Source organism: Oreochromis niloticus, linkage group LG18 (genome assembly GCF_001858045.2).
Source record: "Oreochromis niloticus isolate F11D_XX linkage group LG18, O_niloticus_UMD_NMBU, whole genome shotgun sequence".
Taxonomy (NCBI): domain Eukaryota; kingdom Metazoa; phylum Chordata; class Actinopteri; order Cichliformes; family Cichlidae; genus Oreochromis; species Oreochromis niloticus.
In genome coordinates this window covers 8,044,316-8,063,681 of record NC_031982.2, presented here as the reverse complement: position 1 = coordinate 8,063,681, position 19,366 = coordinate 8,044,316, and the positions used below count along the sequence as shown (strand labels likewise).

Sequence of the window (19,366 nt, the reverse complement as noted above, 5' to 3'; positions counted from 1 at the left end):
CAGGAAACAACGCCTTTTCAAAACCTTGAAATTCCTGTTGGTAATAGCTAATTAATATTAACAAGCCTCTTTAATGTCAGACAGTAAAAACAACAGCAGCACATAACATTCTAAACGAATATTCGTTCACATTTAAAAGAAAGATAAAACTTCAAAATGACTGTCACATATACCTTGCCTTTTTAATCTTACTATTTTATTTTATTTTAATCAAATTACATACATTTAGAGTTATTCAGCACTTTTAGTTGCCTTTGTATGAAGTTGTGTGACTAGGTTAAGAAACCGATCCTCATTTAAAACTTCTTCCTATAATCTATCTCTGTTACAAGTCTCTTATCAAATGCAGGCAGCGTTCATGCTCTGCTAGTTCACTACACCTAACCTGCAAAAAATCATTAAAAATGTACCTGTAAAACTCTTTGATTGCAAACTGGTTCAGTGAAAGCTGCAAAATTCATTATCTTAAAAAACAAACAAACAGAAAACAGAAAAAAGCAATCGACCAAGAAACTCACACCACTGATTCATTTAGAATTATTTTAAATAAGTTCCTCTTACCTGTGTATAGCCTGCTCACACATAAGTTTTGCTGGCTGTTGCTATATCTATCAAGGTATATTTTGTAATAGTTTGTAAAGTTCTTAATTATGGTTCATACTGGCTCTGTCACTAATCTTCCATATCCCCAAGATGTGTACTTGCATAATTTGAAGTAATATACAGTTGCTGCTTCTTGAGAGCAAGAATATCTTCAAACACAAATCCCACAATTGTAAACATTCCTCAGCTCTCATCATTCACATGTTCTTCACACGTCCATCATTCAGTCCACTCATGGTTCTGTACACCAGGCGTGTCAAACATAGCGCCCGGGGGACCAGTCATCCAATCCAGTGGATGTTACTGATAAAGACCTCCTCCACCACCATTCATTCTGCACCAAAGTAATTAATCAATAGGTGAATAAAGATGATTAAAACGCAGAGAAGTTCCTGTTTCTGTTTTTTGTGAATGAATGTGAATTACTCACCCGGGCAATGAGCTAACAGAATTTTTTCTGTAATTTTACACATTTATTGATTTGTGCTGACAGATTTCTTTCATTTACAGCATTTCTTCATCATGCAGAAAAACTGAGATGCACTGTTGAAATTGCACTTTTTAATATTAAATATGACTAAATATGTAGTTAAACGTCTTTACAGTGGCAGAAAGGTTTTTTTTTTTGTTTTTTTTTGCTTGTTCGGCTCACTTGGAGGCTGTATGCATGCCACAAGCTTGGCCATAACATTTCCTCCATCACCCTCAATCGCCATTTTTTGTAGAGCTGTAAATAGCTTCATGCTCCCCGTCCATGCGAAGATGGTTATTCCCTGTTTCTCTCTTATAGAGAGATATGTAATCTTATTGCAAGGCTCCTCTGTCTCATACACATTAAATCTGACATGCACTCAAAAAAAGAAGAAGAAGTCATAATTAGAACAGAGCTAGATGTTTTCTAAATGGCTCTGCTGGTAAATCAACATGTTCTCACTCCCTAAGTGTAATATTTTACGCTAGGTGACAAATCGTCAACATTTTACGCTTTCGGGTACACAACACGTTCCTAAATGACGATAAACTGGGAGCCTCCTCTAAATTACATCAAGACTTAGAATTCTTACTTTGCGCATGCAGTGACACTCTGTGGATAAATACACTGGTAATGCATCGTGCTGTAATAATCCCTTTATGTTGATATTGTTATGTTCATTGGTTATTTCACTTTATATGCAGATTTACATATTCATGCATGTGTGGCTTCTTTTGGTTTATGTTGTCCTGCAAAACTGTTAATAAACACATTTTAATTACATCATGAATTTACTTCTAATGCAGTTTTGCATTAACGTGAATACATGGACTGAAAAGTGAGGTCAGTCTTTACCCCTGAAGCTACTTTTCTATTGTTACACTGAGCTGCTTTGAATTGCAGTGTATAATGAAGCTTTTTATTTCCCAGCCTTTACAGGGCAGAGGGCAGTGCTTTTGCTTTGGAAGGAGGAGCGCTTTATTGACTTTAGCTTCCATTATTGCCTTTCTACGGGCTAGTGGTGAGAGCCACATAACTGACACTTGCTTTTATCTTTTACTGTCAGTATTTTTTATAGCTTAAAGTTGATGGTGCAGTGATGCTTGCTCATCTGAGCTTATTTTAGCACATGCCACCTAATAATTTATGGTGGCTCAGTAGTCAAAAATATTGACATAATGTTTCTCCCTGAAAGACAGTGCGTCTCCTTTTAACACTGCAGATTGTTGCTTTTGAACCATAACAGATAATGCTCTGTTTCCTGTTCAAACCACTCTATCTGTTGTGTCATACTTCCTGCTGAAAGATGTGAGACTTAATAAGTGACACTTCCATTCACAACAGCCGCCTCACAGTGAGAAATTCTTAAAGCTTTAATTTGAACAGAATACTGATGCCTTGCCTGTTAGATGCTCTCTGTCTTTCTCCTGTAATACATCCCAGCACATTTAGTGAAACCAGTTGAACTGGGACGAGCCAGAGTCATGCAAATGCTAATGTAAAACCTAGTAAAAGCTTCCTTTTATATAGGTAGGGTTATGAGTTAGTCTAACTCTAGGGCCTAAGCATTCTCATACTTATGTTTTTATTTGTATATATTGAAACTCCTTCAATTAGAAGGAGCACTATTAGAAGCTCTTTTCATAAGGTATCATTTTCATGTGCCGGCAGAGAGTCACCACCAGAGGGCGCCGGGAGCACATCTCTATGAATAAGTGCAGCTTCACTCCAGAGCTTCTCCTCTGGTTTTTTTTAGAGGTTATGAAACACCGGAAGCATTGTATTTATTTCTTCATGAAATGGGGCCTTAAATAGACTGAATCAGACTAAATCGTAGCTTAATAAAAGGCATAGAAAGTAGAAAGGTTGAAGGATTTTCTTTTAAAGCAAAATGAGTATAAGAGAGGAGGGAAAAGTGATGCAAAGAGCAAGGAAAGAATAAAGACGAGAAGGAGCTGGAGAGAAGGGTTTCACAGCCAATCCGACACACAGCTGGGGGCCAAACAAAGCTTCTGGAGGATGATTAGGCAGAGAGGCAATAATATACACTCTATGTGTGTGTGTGTGCGTAGCTGCTGATAAAGACAGTTTGTTGGGAGAATGGGATACTTTGGAGTAGGGACACAAATGAAATGTCATTTTTCAGGGTGTTCTTTATTGTACTTTTTCAATAAGCCACACTGCATTTCATGTTCTCTTTATATTGACTTTATTAAATATCTTGTTAAAGATGTTATGATTCTGTTAAAGTGCCTACTGAAAATTTGCCAGGGAAACGTTCCCTTAGCCGGCTTCACATACAAGAGTTACTTGTCACATACAGTACACAGATTACTTTAAATATGATTTATGCAATTGTGCCATTCACATATGGTCCCTAATAAATACTCTGTTAACATAACTCTTATACTAAAACGCATCCATTTACAATGGAGGAAAGTAAGGTGAACATGTGCAAAGACACTAACAGGTACCTTTGTACAAGATATTCCATTGAGCTCCCATCACACTGAGAATACAAGTAATATGTGTAACAATTAATATACTATATTACAGTAATGCATTAGGATTCAGACAGACGCAATTCTTCGTTCTTCCCAGTCTCAACAAGAGAGTACATTCTCACATCCTTGTGCTTCTCACTAAAATAAAAGACTGGCGCCGCGGCCAGAGGATTATAGAGGTTTCATTCTTAATCTCATCAGAAGGCCAGTCAATCATCTCAAAACATTCGGTCAAAAAGACTGACAATCACAAAAAGAAACACACTTATAGAGATTGCATCGCAGAAAAAGGTCAACAGGTAACGTTTTACAAACACCTAGTCTATAAGAAGTAAGGACATAAAGGACAATGGATTGTTGCGTTCCCGATTCTCTCTTTGGCTGACGATATCACTTTAAATAAACTTTACTCGGTTCACTGTGTTACAGCGTAATACGCATAAAGATACATGTACAATAAAATACCTGAATCTGCAATCAACTGCGGAAATGCAATAAATATTTTGTCTCATTCTCATATCATCAAATATGAATATATTAACATTGGTTTAAACACAAATGGGCATCACATGACTGCAGGGAACGGACAACGAGCCAGAGTTTTACAACTTAAAGGTTGTCACAGACCTACGATAGCTTTAAATCAGGATCTTCTACGAGGGAAACTATTGCAGACTGTAGCTCTGTCAGATGGTCCGAAGTCGTGTAACAGCTCGACACTTAACACAACCTGTAACTATGCTGAGCACGTTAGCTTATTTTTAACACAGTGCGAGCCTAAAATACGCCGCTGCGGGGCTTTGGACACCGGGTTCAGGGCAAACAGGTCGGAGCGCTGAGATCAAACATATGTACAGCTGAAAGCACCACCATATTGTGCAGCACATGTATGATACAGCAGAATAACTTGATGATACTTGTAATACTTCGATCTGTGCTTTCCCCCCTACTTTTCATTAATTTACCACACTCACTCACACACACACATTTGCTGTGGCACACACACAAGACATTAAAAGACAAACATTAAAAGACTGCACACACACACACTCTCTTTCACACACGTGCGCATTACAAGGCTCAATTGCACACACAGACATTAGAGCACATTTGCTTTAAAGGAGACTTTAGATAGTGATTATATTTTTTTTTTCTATAGAAGTACCTATGTGGGCCAGAGCTAGTAAGAAACTCCAGAGGCTCTCTCATTGCTCGTTTCTTTCCAGCGGTGGAAACATTTAGAGTGCTGCAGGCAAAGGCAGACCGGAAAGAAAGAACCTAAAACGTGTCCTATTATTTCTCGGTCTGCAGCACTGTGAATGTTTCACTCTGGCGTTTGCTTTTGCAGTAAAATTGATCACAGACTCCGGGATGGCCCTGGAGCAGCGATGGCTGTGAGGTCTACAGGTCGTGGCCGAGCCTCTCGATCTCATCGATGAGGAAGTCGATGTCAGACTGGGTGGCCGAAGGATTGGAGACGACCATTCTGAAGAAGTTTACTTTATTGCCCTGAGGCTGGTAGCCCACCATGGTGGTCCCTGACTCCATCATCATGGCCTTGATCTTTGGCGCCACCTGTTGGAGTGAAAAAGATGACAAAACAGAGCCTTGTTTTCCTGAAAGTAATCTAATAATGGGAACACTTTTATTGGCTGTTTGAAGCTGATCGTGCTGGAACTGATAGTGTGATTATAGTTGTACCCTGTGGAGTTTTTCTCGCCTCTCATCTCCATCTGGCATGCCTCTCAGGCTGGGTGGAATGTACCAGAAGCAAACATTGGTGTGCTGGGGCTGCAGGCAGAAATGAACACATCAGATACAGATCACGGTGGGTTTTTATTTATTTATTTGCATTTACATACAACAACATTCTGTTAAATACAGCAGTGAATTAACCCTGGTGATTAAAACTGGACATTGGTAAAGGAAAAAAGAAATGAGGGAAGCTCACCACTCCGTCAAACACCATCTCATATCCCTCCCTGTTCTTGATCTTGTTGTATAGGTACTGAGACAGGTCCAAACACTTGTCAATGTGCTGCTCAAACCCAGCGGTGCCCTGCAGGGGAAAAGAGAAGCCAATACTAAACACTCAGTATAGCACTAAATAGCATTGCACTAACAAAACCATGAAGGTTCTTATTGGCTTGGAGATGCTTTTCTGGCTTTTTTTAGCCAGCATGTATGCACCCGTCTGTCCACCCGGCTCACCTTGGCTTTCCACATGAGCCAGAATTTAAAGATGTCCACGTGTCGGCCACATTGGATGGCCTTGTCCCCTGTGTCATATGTAACATCGTATTGTTTGTCTGGTTGGAAGAGGTAGCCAGCGCACATGGAGTTGCAGCCTGCTAGGATTCCCTACAGACAAAGTGCACAAACTGTTAACATTTCCTTTCACAGCTCTCCTGCCCAGGCTGTCATCATTTAGACATGTCAGACTACATGTACCAAGAAAAGCTGATTAATATGAATATGCAATATGGATATTTATAGAACTGTATTTTTCATAGGTTAAAGTGAAGAAACCCCCCTAAAGTGTAATGGAAATGTTTAAGCTTTTGCTACATGTCTGTGTCAAACTAACCTTACTGAATGAAAGCCTCCATATTATCTTATTCTGTCTCTGTGTTATCTTTCAGATATACAGCATGTTGATGTACAAGTTATCATTTATTACACAGTGTTCTAACCGCAGATCGATAACTTGTCGTCATAAATGATTCGATTCTTGTAACTCAAAGAAAAGCATGAAACATGATTGCTGTTGTCCTGCCTGTACTATTGCCCCTTTACAAACATAAACAGAAGTAATTAAGAACATCAAAAGCTTTAAAACTCAATAGCTTTACATATGTATACATATGTGGACTTCATAATGACATGTGGCTACCTGCTTCAACGTTTGGATTAAAAAAGTCTCTAAAACTTGTCATCATAAAATTTTAAGGTGAAGTAATAGAAACAAGATACTGTGTGTGTGTGTGTGTGTGTGTGTGTGTGTTCCTGTACCTTTTCTCTGACCAGGATTGCTGAACACTGCAGAGGCACACCCATCATCTTGTGTGGGTTCCATGTGACAGAGTTGGCCCTGGAAAGCGTGTTGTCAGTGCGATCGTTAGCACGGTGAGGTTTCTTTTAAATAGCAACACACAGCAGCTTATCAGTTCCCATGTGCTCACCTCTCAATTCCATTAAGCTTATGGCGATGCTTCCTAGACATCAGCAGTCCACCACCCCACGCGCCCTAACGAGACAAAACAGTACTGTTAAAGGAGTGGATGACGCACCGTAGCTACTGCTATCATCACTACTGCAAACTACTCACATCAACATGGAGCCACAAGTTATACTTCTCACAGATGTCAGCAATCTCACTGATGGGGTCAAATGCTCCATACACGGTTGAACCAGCTGTTGCATTCACAAACAATGGCACATAACCCTGCAGATGTAGTACCCAGGATAGATGAAAAGAAATGTGGTTAGAGATAATAGTACATGGAGATGTAATTAATTTAAAAAAAAAAAAAAAAAGCTAAAAAAACCCCTGACCTTCTGTTTAGCGTCGAGGATTTTGGCTTCCAAATCCGCAGGAATGACTCTCCCTCTGAAAATGAGCAGAGCAGCATGGAATTGATGTGGATCTACATGTTGCACATACAGTATTCGTCAGATGATTTCTGCAACGATTACAAACCTCTCATCCGTGCTGAGCAGGATCACGTTGTCAGTGCCGAAGCCCAGCGCAGCTCCAGCCTTCTTTATGGAGTAGTGGCTCTGTGGGGACACATAGCAATGAAATACCTCTGAATTCAAAAAGGGGGGATATTTTGAGAGCTCATTGTTGCTTGACATTTTTCCTGCTTTCTGTCAAGTTGTCAAATTCTTTTTAGGACAAAAATACAAAAAAAACTAAAATAATGAATGAATTGAAACAGCCAGTGCCCTGATTTAAACCTACTGCTTATTCCCTGACTTTGATTAATCTACAGTCAATGAAGCAGCTTATCTGCATTGTTAGATTACCTGAGATGTACAGTGTGTGTGTGTGTGTGTGTGTGTGGTCACTTACATGCTCAGATGTGAAAAGGACAAGGCGGGGAGCAGCAGACATGCCCTTGGTCTTCACCTCTGGGAAATACTTGTACCGTGCGATCATCACACTGTACATGTTGGAGATAGCACCCCCTGTTAAGCACACCACACACACATCAGTACCCTGGACAGCAGCACACAGTCTGTGCAGTGTACATGTACGTGGAATATTTGGACCAAAATTCATACAGTAATATGATTATTGGCTACACATGGGTAGTGTGATTTACAGACCGACCTGGGGAAAAGAGGCCGTCACCCTCTCCGTTTGGCCAACCAATCATCTCTCTCATTTTCTTCAGAGTCAGCTGTTCCATCAACACAAATACTGGGGCGATCTCGTAGGTGAACCTGCCAATCATAACACCGAGTAATGAAAGCAGCACATCATTCAGAGACGCTGCGCATTCTTATGCACTCGCAAGGAAGAGAGTCCACAGACTCCCCCAAAACACACACAGTGATATTCATTGTGTGTCTATAATATTCATTAGTCCTTCTATAATTCCATCTGCAGAGCACAAAAGTGGAGCTTGTGCTGACTGGGTTAATTAAAAAGTGGCTGATATGAGTCAACCAGCAAACATTCATATTCAAATGCCTCCTAAAATCACTCAGTGGTTTAATTAAAGCACACAAAGCTCTGATGGCTATCTGTCAATGGTGCCGATCTCAGCGGCGACTCTGAATGGGGCTGACGTGATGGCTGAGAGAACTCGAGTTTGTGTGTGTGCGTGTGTGTGTGTGTGTGTGTGTGTGAGAGAGAGAGAGAAAGACAGGGAGAGGGAGTGCTTTAAAGAGATAAGAGCCTCTGTTGGCCCCAGAATATAGAAAAAAATGAGGGAGAGCCCATGCCTATGAATTTCATTATTTCATTAAAAAGATGAAAGAGAAAAGATTCAAAAACAACAAAAAAAGAAGTAATCTTCACACTCTTGAAATGAGCCAACGCTTTTAAAGCTTGATATGTGTCTGACCTCTCTGTCAGTTAATAAAAGATAAAACGACTGTTATCTCCACGGACAGCCAACCAACGAAACTCCTGGAGAAGCTAAAGTGGGTCAAATGTGTCACAGAAAGGAGGCCTGAGCTTTTGCTCTCTTTGCTAAGTGACATTTCACTGCTTCCCACACGCACCCTTAACGCTGATCCCTGTTTACCCCGCTTCTAATGAGGCCAGTTACACAACGCTCCTCCACCTCCATCGCTGTAGCTTCACCCATCACCCAAATTAGAAGCAGCGTTATCTCCACGTTTCTTTGATTCCTCCCTGTTTTTTTCCCCTCCCCTCAAATAGCTATCCGCACAAGGGCTGAGGCTGTTTTTTGTATTTTGGTAGAAAGGGGGAGGTAAAAAGGCCGCAAGCAGAGTGAGATTTAGGGAAACAATGCAGTGAAGAGAAGTGTGACAGAGGACAACAAAGGAAGATGAGGGGATGATGCAGAGTGCGCACAGAAAAGCGCGCAGCAAAGCAACATCATGAAACACGCACAACGAAGAGGCTGAGTGACAGAGAACAAAAACACAGACACAAAGAGAAATTGAAAAAAAAAATATGAAAGATGAAGACAAATAATCAAGGAAGCATTTTTCTTGTGTAAATATTTCTGCTGAAGATTTTTAGCTTTTGTAAACGCGCTGGACTAATCTATGACTTCTGGGCTGTGACTATGATCTGCTACACCCAAGGATAACTTTTCACTTTTCAATCCCTCACTGGCCTCGTCTCACCAATTTAGCGTCCTTTGATATAGTGGAATTATGGTTTATATAAAGCAGACTTAATATCCTGGATGTCTCATATTCCTTTCTTCTCAAAACTCATCCCAGCCACAGGACAAAAAACCCCAGTGAACCTTTTTAAAATTCTCCTTCTCTCGGAGTCATTTCACGCTGTAATGGCAATAATGGTGATCATTATCACAATCAGAGCCAATCATTGGTCTTTTCAGGGTGAAAATTACCCCTCAGTCACCTGCCTGTCCCCAGGGACAGCCCCTAAATGCCCTTATTATCATCATCAAGGGCACTCAATGTGTGTGTGTAAGTGTGTTTATGGACGTGTTTGTGTGTGTGTTTGCGCGTGTGTCTGTATGTGACTAACCCTCTGACACCCCCCCCACCACCACCACCACCACCACACACACACATTCCTCTCAGCCCCTCAAAGGACCACTGAGTCCATCTGTACCCACAGGGACAATAGAGCCGGAATGAGCACTCTGTGGGGAGCTGCGGCAGCCAGTTTCCACAATGTAACAGGGTTTTCTGTGCAGCCGGAGGACATTGTGTTTCAGTGTGGGGCCCAGCTGGCCTATCTGCTAACACCAGCTCACAATGAGCCTGTAGTCAATGGACTGGAAACCCTAGCTGCTGTATCTGGGACAGCCAGAGCTGGTGTGTGTGCATGTGTGCATGTGTCATTATAAAAGCGTGCACAAGCGTGTGTGGGAAGTCAATGGCCCCGTCTCTTGGGGCATTCTTCCAACCAGGAGATGAGATGGGAAAGTTTTTCTAAGAAGGTAGTTTCCTAAGCTAATGTTTGAATAGAAATTGGACAAATTAGGTGTCACAGTTTTCTTCTAGCCTTTGCTTTACTGTCCTCAGATTTAATCTTTTCTTCAGCAGCAATTTTGGACAATATTCTTTTAGGTCTAAAGTGCACTGTCTTGTAATTACTGTTTATTCTGGGTGACCTTTTGTGCTTCACTCATCCTGTTATCTTCTGCAGTGATGTCCCAACCCTTTCACCAAGTCAGACTTATGCAGGTGTGATTTTTGCAAGAGTAGTTCTTCACTGGAATCTGTTCAGTTTTCTTCTATCTATGAATGCGGCAAGTCTGAACTGAGACTGAAGTCACGATACAAACGTCTGTATTATCATATCATAGTTTCATTGTGATTGCCATATGAAGCTGTTAATGGCTGGTTAAAGGAACCCAGTCTGTAAGAAGCTGTAATGTTTAAAGATTGTTTGGGTAAAGGGTGAAGTGTAAATATATACGGAAACCATGGAGTTTATATTTTCTTCATGATCTAATAATGACTACATGATCGAGCCTTAGCTTAAAACAATCCTCTTTTACATAAAGCTCAGCTGTTTTTGACAGACCTTAACTGATTTGTGTCTCTCACTGATAAAACAGCCTGCAGAATAAGTTGATTAGCTGATCGACTCTTATTCTATCCTGTAACATTTCCCATTTCCAGCCTGCATTGTGCAATTTTGCAGCTTTTCTTTGTATTATGTAACAACAGAATTTATTAGCCTTTGACTACTGACTGCTGGACAGACTAAACAGGTTATTTAATAATGACTGCTTTTGTTGTGGATAACTGGGCAATTTTTTCACACACTTCTGATATTTCATACGTAAAAAGTTGAATCATTTCACTACCAAGATTTTTGGAAGGTGAAATTATTAATATTTTAAACGTTGCTATGGATACACATCAAAATCTAAGAAAATCACATGAAAGTGACATTGCTATAAATATTAGGCTGATTATTGCTCAGTAAAAAATGTGGATGAACTGACTGTGGACATCCGAATGAACCTCTGTGAGAGTGCTTGTGTTTTGCTATAATTTGTCACCTTACTCCAGTAATCGTGTCACAGAGTTGTGGCTTTTCATTCAGAGCATGTCTGCGTCAGGATCTGTGTGTGCTGAGAGCGTGTGCAGCTGATGTGGGGTTCAGGCCTTCTCCACTCAAGCTGGGTAAACATGTAACTGTGACCTGAGATCAATATGCAATCTAACCACCCCCTGGGGCTTGGTGGTGTGTGATATACACACAGTATAACACTGTGCCAGACTACCATCTGTCAATACAGGGGAAAAAAACACAAACACTTTATATAATCGGCCTCCTTTGACCAGTGGTGGAGTGAGCCCAGGGGAACATCATAAGCACTTCTGCAATGCTAATATATGATGATGACTAGAGGCTATTTCCACTGGCCTACAAACAGGAAATATAAGTTGTTCCCCTGTGAATTGTATAGGTGTTTCCTTTCTATACATAAACTGTGTCAGGCACTCGGTACAGAGAACATACTGTGTGACTTACATGTTGGTGTTGGCGGTGGAGGTGAGCCACTCTCCAGCCAGACCAATAATGTCCAGGCCAGAAGACAACTGGTTAAAGAAGCGTGGGTGACCTAAAGGGAGAGAAAAATAATACAAAATAAATATTAAAAAGTTCAATAATCAGTTTAAGTTCAGTCATCATTCAGGTTTCATTTTGTATTTCCATGGCCAACCATAATACCAAAGGGATCTGACAAAGCGCTGCTCAGTGTGCCAAAACAGATATATGACAAGCATTTAGAACCCCCCCCCCCCCCCCCCCCCCCACACACACACACATACACACATATACACACACAGTGACTGTGTGTAGACCTGGAGCCTGTATGCAGTCATGGATACATGTACACTGTGGTTATGGAGGTGCATTCCTCACATAATAAACAGAGTCATAAAAAGAATTAACAATAAAAATGAAATAACAGGTGTGACAAAAGAAATGAAAGATGTGTGGTTTCAGCACCGCGGACAGCTCCTCTAGCCCACAAACTAAAAAAACAGCCACAAAATGTTTTGAGAAGAAAGAGAGGGAGAGAAAAAGAGTGCTACTGAGTTGTAGACACAGTCAGTGACTGCCTGATATATAAAACCCGGGGGACAGTTTGAGCGTTGTCGTTTTTAACAGCTTGAATCAGCCCGTGTTAGGATCCCCTCAGGCGACACATGCTTTAATAAGTCGGGGGGTGGAAGAAAGGGAGGATGTGAAGTGAATTACCAGGGGTACAATACATATGGCAGTCATCTAAATAGGCTGTGTACTCTGCGAGAAACGGCCCATTCTCTAATAGTTTGTGTCACATTCAAAATCCACACACTGAACATGTGTGGATATTAACAGAGACATAATGTCCTGCTTTATTACTATAATGTCTGTGGCAGTAATAAGGTGCAGGACTACATCTCCCACTGCTGTTTCCTTTGAATGCAAAAAGTTAAAAGTTAATTGCATCTTAGCCCACATCACACATACCAATCTCCTCTGCCATCAAAAATAACACACCTCCATGTGAGTTACCCAAGCACATATACAGTTGAATTTGTATTTCAAGAAAAAAATAAAAATCTTTCCCTTTTGGGGTAGGTCAATGTTTCCTCCACGATGAAGGTAGTCCCAAAGCCCTTACCTGTCCGGACGCCATATTTGAGCGTGTCTCTGCAGTCCACCAGGATCTGCTCCAGGGACTCGGGCTGGTCGGACAGCTCCAGGTTGAAGCCCTCGATCCCCTCCAGGAGCTGGTGAGGGTGGTGGAAATCCAAAACCTTTGTAGACCTGTCGAAAGTCTTCTTGACATAGTTGGTAAGGATGTCAACCACCTCCAGCAAAAACTGCATGGTGGGCTCTTCTCCATTTTTAGCCGGCAGGAGGTCTAAAAGAGGAGTGGGGCGGGGGAAAGAAAGTAGGGGAAATGAATCAAAAAGCTTGGCTTTTATAAAGCTTGTGCACTTAGTTTGTTTTTGAGTAAAATTCTAAATTCTAAAATTCTGTCCATTTCCCCTCAGTTTCTCGGGCTACATTTCTCTGCTATGCTAGATCGAATAAAGACGACTCCACATGTGGTCGTAGATTTTGGCTAGCAGGCTTAAAGCTGTGAAAAAGCCATCAGAACACACAAAATACATTTCTCAGCAGACATTTTAACAGGAAAGAGTAGGCAAAAACGTATGTTTATAATGACATTGAAAGAAATTCTGTTCTTTGAAAGGAAAGTATTTTATATTTAATCTAAGAAAAAATAGTGCTTTGTAATCTATTTATTCCGTCGCGTTGTCTTAATTTACTTTACTTTACAATTTACTAAAACTCATGCGGACATTAAAATAGCACAAAATCACGCTTCCGCTAAATTAAGGTGTTAAAATGAGCTTTCCCCCTCACTTTGTACGTCACATTTCTGCCACCAGAATATCCAAGTATTTCAGTTCTGCAAGGTTTTTATTTAGACTCGAGTTTAGCCTCCGAAAGCACGGTTTACATCACAATACATACACGAATAACCCAACCCAGCACAGTTTGGCCTCTCGTTCGTTCTGTTGATATTGGCCTAATAATTAATTTTCCTGTAAAGCTCACTGTCATTATCGAGCAAAAAGAGGACAAAAACAGAGGTGGCAGACAGAAAAGTGAAGACGCTCTTCTCTGTTTTGTGTCAGGAAAGCGATGTTTGATTTGAAATAATACGCCCGAGTTATAATTAGTTTTATAATAATAACAATAATAATGTTGGTGGGGTTTTTTTTTTTTAAGGAAGATCTGGGATAGCGGAAGTGTGGTTTTCTCACCTCTCGCGAACAGATTGGAGAAGTCGGTCTCGGTACGTCGGAAGCGCGCGTCCCTGTCGCTGTTGTCGCACGAGAGCAAGTTCTTCTGGCCCGCGAGCCTCCCCTTCTCCTCCAGGCTGTTGTTCTTCTGCAGGAACCCTAAGGTGTTGCACGGCGAAGAGAAGGAGTTATCACCAAACATCTCCATCCCAGTCATAAAAAAAACAAAACAAAGAGAAAAGAAACAAGAAAAAGGTCGAAAAGCGAAACCAACAATTAAAATACAACAGAAAAAAAAAAAAAAAAAAAGCAAGAAAGAAAATTGAGATTTTTGTGAAATTTTTTTTATCAGCTCATAAACAGTCGGAATACTTTAATCTGAAAAGCTTCTCTGTTGGTGCCCAAACTTATATAAGCTAAGTAGGAAGAGGAAGCACCCGTGGGTGCCCGCCTCACCCTGTGACATCACAGCCTCACCCCGTCAGGAAGCGCCCAGCCAGCCTGCCCCTCCCCTATAGGTGCAGTCTGATTGCCTCGGTGCTCAGGACAGGCTGCCACACACAGCCAATAAATACACACCCTCCGAAGAGGGGTTAATGAAGGATGCAAAGTGCCCTGAAGCAGCGTGTCTCTACAGGGCCACCGTCAGATTTTATAAGCTTTTCGCATATATGTGCAGAATAATGCGTGGGCCTAATTGCGCGTAAAAAACACGGGGAAGCCCCAGGCTCTTTGTTCTTAAAGTAAAAATATATTTTCAGTGAAAATGTTTATTGCTCATTAATAAACCGTATGAATAATTAGTGGCCACTGCACGGGGTTAAAACGTCATTTAACTAATGAAAATCTGATGATCACTTACTAAAAAACAAAAAACAACCAAAACAATGTCAGACTTTCTCAGACTTGTGCTGCAGTAAAGCGGTCAATAATGCGCCTTTTGAATGGATACAGCTTTACGTGACACTGAATTCAACTTGCATGACTGCAAATAAATAAACATCCACACTTTCCATCGTGTGAGCCTCTGAAAGAAGCAGATTCCTTTATGTGATTGAGAAAATAAACGTCACATCCACACCCTCCACTGTAAAAAAAAGAAAAAAGAAAAAAAAAGGGGCTATTAGAGACACTGACAGTAAGCCTGAGAAAAGTGACTCAAAAAATAATCGGATGTGATAGGAAAAGCAAATCGTTACGAGTTATTTTAAGGCTTGTTCTGCTTTCTGTTTCCAGGCTTGTCCCGGAGATTTTTCTCTTGGTGCTGAAATGGGAAAGACAGGGGAGGGTGCAAGGAGGGGCGGGGGGGCTGATCCGGGGCTCTCCTCAGCAGACCTACAGGCTAATGTCCAGTGACCTTTGGAAGATGGAAACGCACACTGACAGTGTGGAGGACGGCCCCGCTCTATCAACCTGTAATGTGGCCTATATTTCTGAGGGCCTCGAAATGAGTAAGATCATAATAAAGCGCAAAAGAAAATGTGAGACGGTCAGAAGGAAAGAAAGAAGGAAACCAGTCACAACGGAATTCAATATTGAGAGCCATGGTATGTCAAAAAAAATCTTTTTTAAATTTTTTTTTTATTTCTTTATTTCATTTTCTTAAATAACATCTACAAGATTAAACCATTTTTTCGTGGCGAAACAAAACTTACCGCAAATCTTCATCCCCAGTTTCCTTGTGCATCCGTGCATCCACGCGTATTCGTTGGCTAAAACAAAATGAACGTTTGAGTTTCTGAGCGTGGAGACCGCGAGCAAATGTGGTGAGGCGGATGATGGAGCACAGCGAGCACATGGAACAAAAAATAAATAAATGAAAGCGTGAAGGAGCGACTCTTGGCCAGGTGTGCGACTGTGGGGTGTTTGGGTATATTCATATTTTCTGTAAAGAATTACACTGACTGTTTGGCTTTGTTGAACACGGATTTAGCCTCCTTACACTCCCTTTGATCACAAGGGGGGATGAGTCTGCTAACACTTCCGATTTGAGTTCAATCAATAGGGACCGACAGTGACCCGCACGGCAAATCCACGCCGGCTCACACACCCAGCCAAAGGGCGGACTGGAATTAACACCCGTGAAATGAGCTCACGGAGGAGGGCAGAAATTAATTGAGTGGATCACAGTATGTGAGTGGAGCGAGCTGGTAATGTCTCTGGTCTGGAAGTCTACAGCAGGCGCTTGAAGCACAAACTTGGAGCGTAGTGCGTCGATGTACACACACACACACACACACACACACACACACACACACATGCATGCATATACACTTAGTGCCACACACACGCACACACAAACCAGAGCGTGGACACGCGTGAGCTGAGATGGAGCAGAAAGCCTGAGGGAACAAGATGCAGAGCGCACGGCGCAAAAAGTGAGAAGCGACGAGGCGAATGTACCTGATGGAGAACTTGCAAAAACAAAACAAAACAAAAAACAACAACAAGTATTTAAATTTACTGAAGCAATTTCATCCCGACAAAGAACAGCCCTTGGTGCGGAGGCCGAGGCATAAACACACACATACACGGTAACACACACAGACCCTCGCGCACGCAAAGCCGCCAGGCGTGAGATGGAGCGTGGCAGAGAGATAATGGCAACATCCAGCAGCAGCAGCAGCAGCAGCAGTACACGAGCAAGCAGACAAAACAAACATCCTTTTTTAAAAGGACTTTTTCTTGGTTCGAATTTTCATTAAAGAAATTTTTCTTTATATGTTTATTGGCACTCAAGGGCCACAGATAAAAGATTTCGAAATTTTGTATCCGGTAACGAGGAAGGGAAAATAAAGCATGTATTTGCACACTGGACAAAAGGAGCTGCAGGCTATCCCTGTAACGTTTTTCTGAAACAAAACAAAACAAAACTGCAATTATTTCCCTGCTTTGGACTGCAGATGGCTGCTCAAGTGTGCTCTAATGGAGTCAATTTTGTGTATGCGACAAAAGCTCGACGTGATTAATTAACCCACAGGTTAATGCACAGGTTTAGATTTTTCTTTTTCTTTTTTTAAAAAGGGATGCGAATAAAAAAGCATGCCTAAACAAATTACTACAGACAATTCTTATATCAATTTTTTTTTTTTTTTTTTGCTGTATATCAAGACGAAAGGCGCACAGGATCAAATATTCAAATCTTTGTGTTTTTATTTTTCGGTTGAAACTCATATTTTGAAATAGAACACGTTCAGGAAAAACGCTCTGGGATCGTTAGAATTGCCAGCGCTCTAATGGCGCATTATTTCTGCCAGGTCCGCCGCTCTGCGCGCACCGCTGATCCGCCAGACAGCGACAGGCAGCTGTGATGGCTCTGTTTTTAACCGGAATGATTAACGACGGAGCCCGCACAGCAAATGGCCCGGGCTACACTCTCCTTTATCAGACAGGGAAGGAGGGGAGAGAGACAGAGAGGGAGAGAGAGAAGCAGACAGAGGCGCGTGGAGGGTGAACCTGGGTTTAAACCGCTGTGCTGGCGATAGATCGAGCTGCAGAAGTGTCTTTGAGCAAGGCACCGAGTGGCTTTCACCACAGCCCGAGCGCTCTGGAGACTGACAACCTTAAACACAATTTAGCCTCGGGGGGCCGAAGCCAAAGTGTTGTTAACAGGGAGAGGAGTTTGGGGACCTACTTGTGGTCGGAGGTCTTAAATTAGCTGAGTTGGGGTCTTGGTCCCCGCCGGCAGCTCTCGGCTCAGACGTAGCCATCAGTCCTCTGTTACTTTGGTTTCCAGGTGCGGGAATTATTCAGCTGCAAACAAAACGACTCAGTGTTAGGAGAGGCTGTGTGTCAGATTTACGATAATTGCGTGCCGTTTAAATGGCAGGCCGAGATTTTGATCAGAAAACGATGCTCCGTCCGTCACCGGGAGCGCTTCATTCTCCCTTTAAACGGCTGAAGCCGCGCAATTTGGAGTGAGTTGCGCACAACGCGCTACCAAGACGCACATCGCAATACTTTGGGGGATAAAATGGCTGCATGGGTATCGGTTTTATTTAGAGACACTCTTCGGATTGTGTTGCATCCAGTCAGCTGTTAACTACCCCAGCGCTGCTGCATGACACAGGTTTACAGAAAATGGGCCACAGATTTACAGATTTGTTTTTTTTTTTGTTTTGTTTTTTTTTTTAAGTTGGGAACTAGCAAAAGAAACATGGCTCGTTCTTGCACTAAGTTCCTATGGATCATTAAAACCAAATCATCGTTTAATTTAAAAAGAAAAATCTGTTTTTTTATATAACAGCTGACATTTTAAACGATCAAAACCAAAATATTAAAGAAAGAACACGTAAGGCCCGCGTTTCACATCGTATAAAATCACCGAGATGATCAGAAAATCAGAATAAAACGAATGCATTAAAAATGATACTTCACAGACAGCAAATATTGATAAAATGAGGTGACAGTGTCCACATAAATAACCGTTCCCCATTCATGTGTTGACTCAGTAATCGACATTTCAATTAAGATATGCTTTGAACACCACCCTTACTACAATGTCATCACGAGACAGAGAGGCAGCGAGAGAGCGAGAGAAAGAGAGAGAGGCTGAACAACTAATAAATTCGTTCTGTCTCCCGTCTGGGAATGATTTATGTGAGAATTCTATCATTATTGTTATTATTATTGTTTAGTTTTTGCTCTCACATTTTGTCCTCCAAAGCTGATCTCACGATATCAGCGGCTGAAAAGTGGAGTGGTTTAAGCATCTTCCCCCCAACCTCTGTCTCTGAAGAAACAGACACGAAGGGTGCAGCTGGAGAAGGAAAGAAGAAGGGATCTTACCGGCTCACGGGGCGCACAGGTTGTCGAGTCCAGACAAAGTACAACTTAAATGTTACAACTGCCACCCGAAGGCGCGACAAGAAACAGTCCAGTGGTGGCGATGGCGGAATATCAACAGAGCGCACTGATAAAATCCCATCCGGCGGCGCGCAAGTGACCCTTTCTCACTCAAGAATATTTTTATTCGTTATTTATATCTGAGGATCCGGCTGCCCATTGGTCTCTTCACGCAGGCATGAGTCACAGCCTTGCCTCCCACCCTGACGGCTAATGAAGCTTCCTTGAGTGCTACTGACAGCTACAATCCACTTTAAGGAACCAAACAAGCAAAAGGAAAAATACCGATGACGTTTACCCGCCCCTGTGTGCGTGTATGTGTGTGTGGGCGAGCTCTTGTGTCTCCAGGTGTGGGTGGGTGTCACAGGGATGAGGGTGGAGACTTGAATGTAAATTTGGTTACATAGAAATTGACCTTGGAAGGAAACTGCACAGCTGGGCTTTTAAATACCAACAGATACATATTCAGAACATCCGGCCCATCTCCTCATAT

General features: G+C 41.8%; 1 protein-coding gene across 2 annotated transcripts; it reads right to left on the bottom strand.

The window, feature by feature from the left end:
- Nucleotides 1–3,210: 3,210 nt before the first annotated feature.
- On the bottom strand, nucleotides 3,211–19,190 carry LOC100704451 (glutamate decarboxylase 1). 2 transcript variants are annotated; one of them, XM_003453289.3, is made up of 17 exons: nucleotides 18,817–19,190; nucleotides 17,663–17,781; nucleotides 15,684–15,740; nucleotides 14,050–14,187; nucleotides 12,894–13,136; nucleotides 11,750–11,840; nucleotides 7,916–8,028; nucleotides 7,655–7,770; nucleotides 7,280–7,359; nucleotides 7,135–7,189; nucleotides 6,908–7,024; nucleotides 6,762–6,826; nucleotides 6,592–6,670; nucleotides 5,791–5,940; nucleotides 5,531–5,638; nucleotides 5,281–5,370; nucleotides 3,211–5,154 (listed from the first exon to the last, which is right to left on the bottom strand). In XM_003453289.3, the coding sequence occupies exons 2-17, from the start codon at nucleotides 17,736–17,738 to the stop codon at nucleotides 4,981–4,983; spliced, it is 1,752 nt and encodes a 583-aa protein (XP_003453337.1). In that variant the 5' UTR covers nucleotides 17,739–17,781; nucleotides 18,817–19,190; the 3' UTR covers nucleotides 3,211–4,980. The 2 variants fall into 2 exon arrangements, with proteins under 2 accessions (XP_003453337.1, XP_005458185.1); XM_005458128.2 differs by lacking the exon at nucleotides 15,684–15,740.
- Between the last annotated feature and the right edge of the window lie 176 nt (nucleotides 19,191–19,366).